The sequence below is a fragment of the Anopheles aquasalis genome, chromosome 2 (assembly GCF_943734665.1).
Source record: "Anopheles aquasalis chromosome 2, idAnoAquaMG_Q_19, whole genome shotgun sequence".
Taxonomy (NCBI): domain Eukaryota; kingdom Metazoa; phylum Arthropoda; class Insecta; order Diptera; family Culicidae; genus Anopheles; species Anopheles aquasalis.
The window spans coordinates 47,973,295-47,976,331 of record NC_064877.1 but is presented as its reverse complement, the minus strand read 5'-3'; the positions used below and the strand labels follow the sequence as shown (position 1 = coordinate 47,976,331).

The following is a 3,037-nucleotide window of genomic DNA, read 5'->3' as shown; positions in this document are numbered from 1 at the left end:
AGCGTGGAACGAAGTGGAAAATGGATCATTCTGCTCGTTACCTCTGGGAAAGGTGATAATGCTGCTGACGGACGGCGAAATCCCGACAGGTATTATTATGATTAGGCCGTAATAAAAGGCCGTCGTCCGAGGATATGACGAGAACCCCCCCCCCCGAAACGAGAAGATACTATTTTACTGCAAAAAAGCGACGATTCGTTTGCTTCTCAACGTTATTTTTTGCGCTCCTTCGCTTAAGGCCCTGCCACACTAGTGCAGTTGCCAAACTGGCTCTGGAAATTCCCGTACTCACCCAGTGTGCCATGACCTTTATGTCGCGAAACGTCATCGAGTAAACAGAGGCTTTTGTGGCGCCATTTCGCACGAGCACGTGTAGTTTTTGTGGTTTTTTGTGTAGAAACACGGTTATAATGGCCGAAATTGCGCTTTCAAGATTAGCAGAGGAGCGAAAGGCGTGGCGTCGTAATGCCATTTTTGTAAGCTATCACTCCGTTCATGATAAATTATCGTCGCGAAGTGCTTGTCTGACCAACCTAACGTTGCTCTTGTGTTTTCAGGGATTTTACGCAAGACCGATGAAGAACGCCGATGGCACAAGTAATCTCCAAAAGTGGGAGTGTGGCATTCCCGGAAAGAAGGGTGTAAGTAGTTCGTTTCTCGTCACCGCCGCCGCTGCCGCCAGTATAATTTGGTTCTAACGAGGATCTTTTGCAGACACCATGGGAAGGTGGGTTGTACAGGTTGGAGATGACATTCCCGAACGATTATCCGGCACGCCCGCCGAGGTGCCAGTTTATGGACAACCTGTTTCACCCCAACGTGTACCCATCGGGCACCGTTTGTCTATCGTTGCTGAATATGGATGCGGATTGGCGCCCGTCGTTAACCATTCGAGACATACTGCTGGGAATACAGGACCTTTTGAACAACCCCAACATAGCGTCTCCTGCGCGAACCGAGCCGTATGAATTATACCGGTAAGATTTGTACTCCTTAGTAACCTTCTTGAGTAAGAATCTTAATCAGTTATGCCATGTGGCCTTGGTTTACCTTCAGCAAAAATCCACAAGAATACATCAATCAAGTGAAACGGCAAGCCCAAAGGATGCGTCCCAAAGTTGAATAAATGTAATACCTTCCGTAGCGTTCTTCAGCCACTGAACATATTTTGCACGTTATGTAAATAAAGATGTAAACAACAAATCATTAGTTACCTATTTGTTTTGCCGCACCAGCAAGTAAGTGTACTCAATAGTTTAGCACGGTGGACACGATGATGATCATGAGAGTAAATCCAATCGCCACAGAGAGGGCATTCGGCCAGCAGTCAAACGATGCGCGACTTCAACCCCTTTTTCGTGGTCTGGGGCCTCGAAAGCGGATACTGGTTGCTGCAGTGCCTTTCAGCCAGGTTTCTTCCGTTCGGTACCTCACGTTAAGAACCTTCACTCACACGCAGAATCGCCTCGTCAGCGAGAGACAGAAGGGGGGGGGGAATGATCGAGAGGTGATCGATTACGCACCACCTGCTGAGGCACGGTGGGGTTTGAACGGGATTCGTGAATTCACTTCACTGCACGAACACTTTAAGAAATTCACTTCACAAGGAACAACATGGAACACGGTAACAAAACCCAATCTTCTTTCTTCACAAGCGAAAGCACCATTTATCATTCCAGACAGGTTTCGACACACAGAACAAGAAGCACAACATCCCGAACATCGGTGAGACAGAGACGTTCTCTGCTCTTCTTGCTGCGGATTGATTGAATGCTAGCGCGCGTTCGGTCGGTGACAAAAACGGGGTTGAGCAACGGACGAGCAAAAGGCCCTCCGTGCTCAAGACACAACACACTTTGGCGACCGCGACAAATCACTGCCCGCGACCGAAATCAACCCGCGCCGTTCCGTGCAACTTTCACTTTGAAGCTTTACGACTCGGCGACTCGGCGACTCGGCGCCTCGGTGGCCCAACGCAACAACGGAGGAGGTGGTTGATGCTTCGCTCGTCGCTCTACCGCAAAGATCCAATTTAAACACGAGACGCGTTTCGCTCTCTCGCTTACTCGCACGCCGGAAATGGTGGCGCGTGTGTGCGTAAGCGCGTTCAGCTTCTCGCACGTACGATAAAATAAATAAATACAGTTCTCTAAATAAGAAACAATTCGAGGGGCACCAAAAACACGATGAGCATAGACACAAAACTAGTACAAGATAGAAGATTTTTTCCGAAAAAGTGCGCTTAAAATTGTTTACGGTAAGTTTGCGATATCTGTTGGCTGAATTTCGCTTACCACCTAGATCTTCACTTACACCAACAAAACTGATCTTCAAAAAAAAAAGAAGATCTCTGCAGGTATCTCAAGACTGTTTTGCGTTGCCTTATCCGTGATAGCTTCTTGATAATAACAATTTGCAAGGATCTGCTTGTGATCGCGCCTTCGGTTCCTTCTTAATATTCAAATTATCTAAAGGGGATGAGCGATCGCAGTTTCAAACAATCAATAGCGGAATTGAGCAGAAAAGGCCCCTTCGAAGTGTGATCGGGATGCTAATGATCGATGCAACTGATTGGATATCGAAGATATGAAACATCCTTTGTGAGAATGCATCACGGGCTGTAGAAGCTGTTACGCATTTCATTTGAATTGCAGTTCAATATTATGTTAATGAAACGATATTAAAGCATCCATACTGTGTAAAATTATGGATTTTTCCTTCTTTTATGCCTCCAAAACATCATGGTATTTAAAATTTCGCGATCTTTTTGAATCGAACACCGCCGATCTTCAGGCCACACACATACAGACGCGTTGTGTGAAACTATTCAGCTCGATTCTTGCGAAAAGCCGGCGATACATGAAGCGTAAACTCTCGTATAAACTCAGAATGTAATGCCAAAAAGTTTACATTTGCCGTTTACACGGTGTAAAAAAGATTATAGGTTCACGGAGCATAAATCCTAGCGTAAACGCTGTTTGCAAGCGATTTGCCTCACTATATTTCCTGTTTGTGGTTTGTATTAATAGTGAGTGAT

General features: G+C 46.0%; 1 protein-coding gene across 1 annotated transcript; it reads left to right on the top strand.

Moving 5' to 3' along the window:
• The first annotated feature begins 342 nt into the window (after positions 1 to 342).
• LOC126581775 (SUMO-conjugating enzyme UBC9-A-like) lies at positions 343 to 1,176 on the top strand. Its single transcript, XM_050245653.1, has 4 exons — positions 343 to 476; positions 558 to 641; positions 715 to 977; positions 1,057 to 1,176. The coding sequence occupies exons 1-4, from the start codon at positions 411 to 413 to the stop codon at positions 1,124 to 1,126; spliced, it is 483 nt and encodes a 160-aa protein (XP_050101610.1). The 5' UTR covers positions 343 to 410; the 3' UTR covers positions 1,127 to 1,176.
• Positions 1,177 to 3,037: the final 1,861 nt, after the last annotated feature.

Bases quoted from the DNA above. Each gene is read 5' to 3' on its own strand.
- LOC126581775 (XM_050245653.1), top strand. From the start codon at position 411: ATGGCCGAAATTGCGCTTTCAAGATTAGCAGAGGAGCGAAAGGCGTGG. The intron at 642-714 runs GTAAGTAGTTCG...GATCTTTTGCAG, and splicing joins GCATTCCCGGAAAGAAGGGT to ACACCATGGGAAGGTGGGTT. The intron at 978-1,056 runs GTAAGATTTGTA...GTTTACCTTCAG, and splicing joins GAGCCGTATGAATTATACCG to CAAAAATCCACAAGAATACA.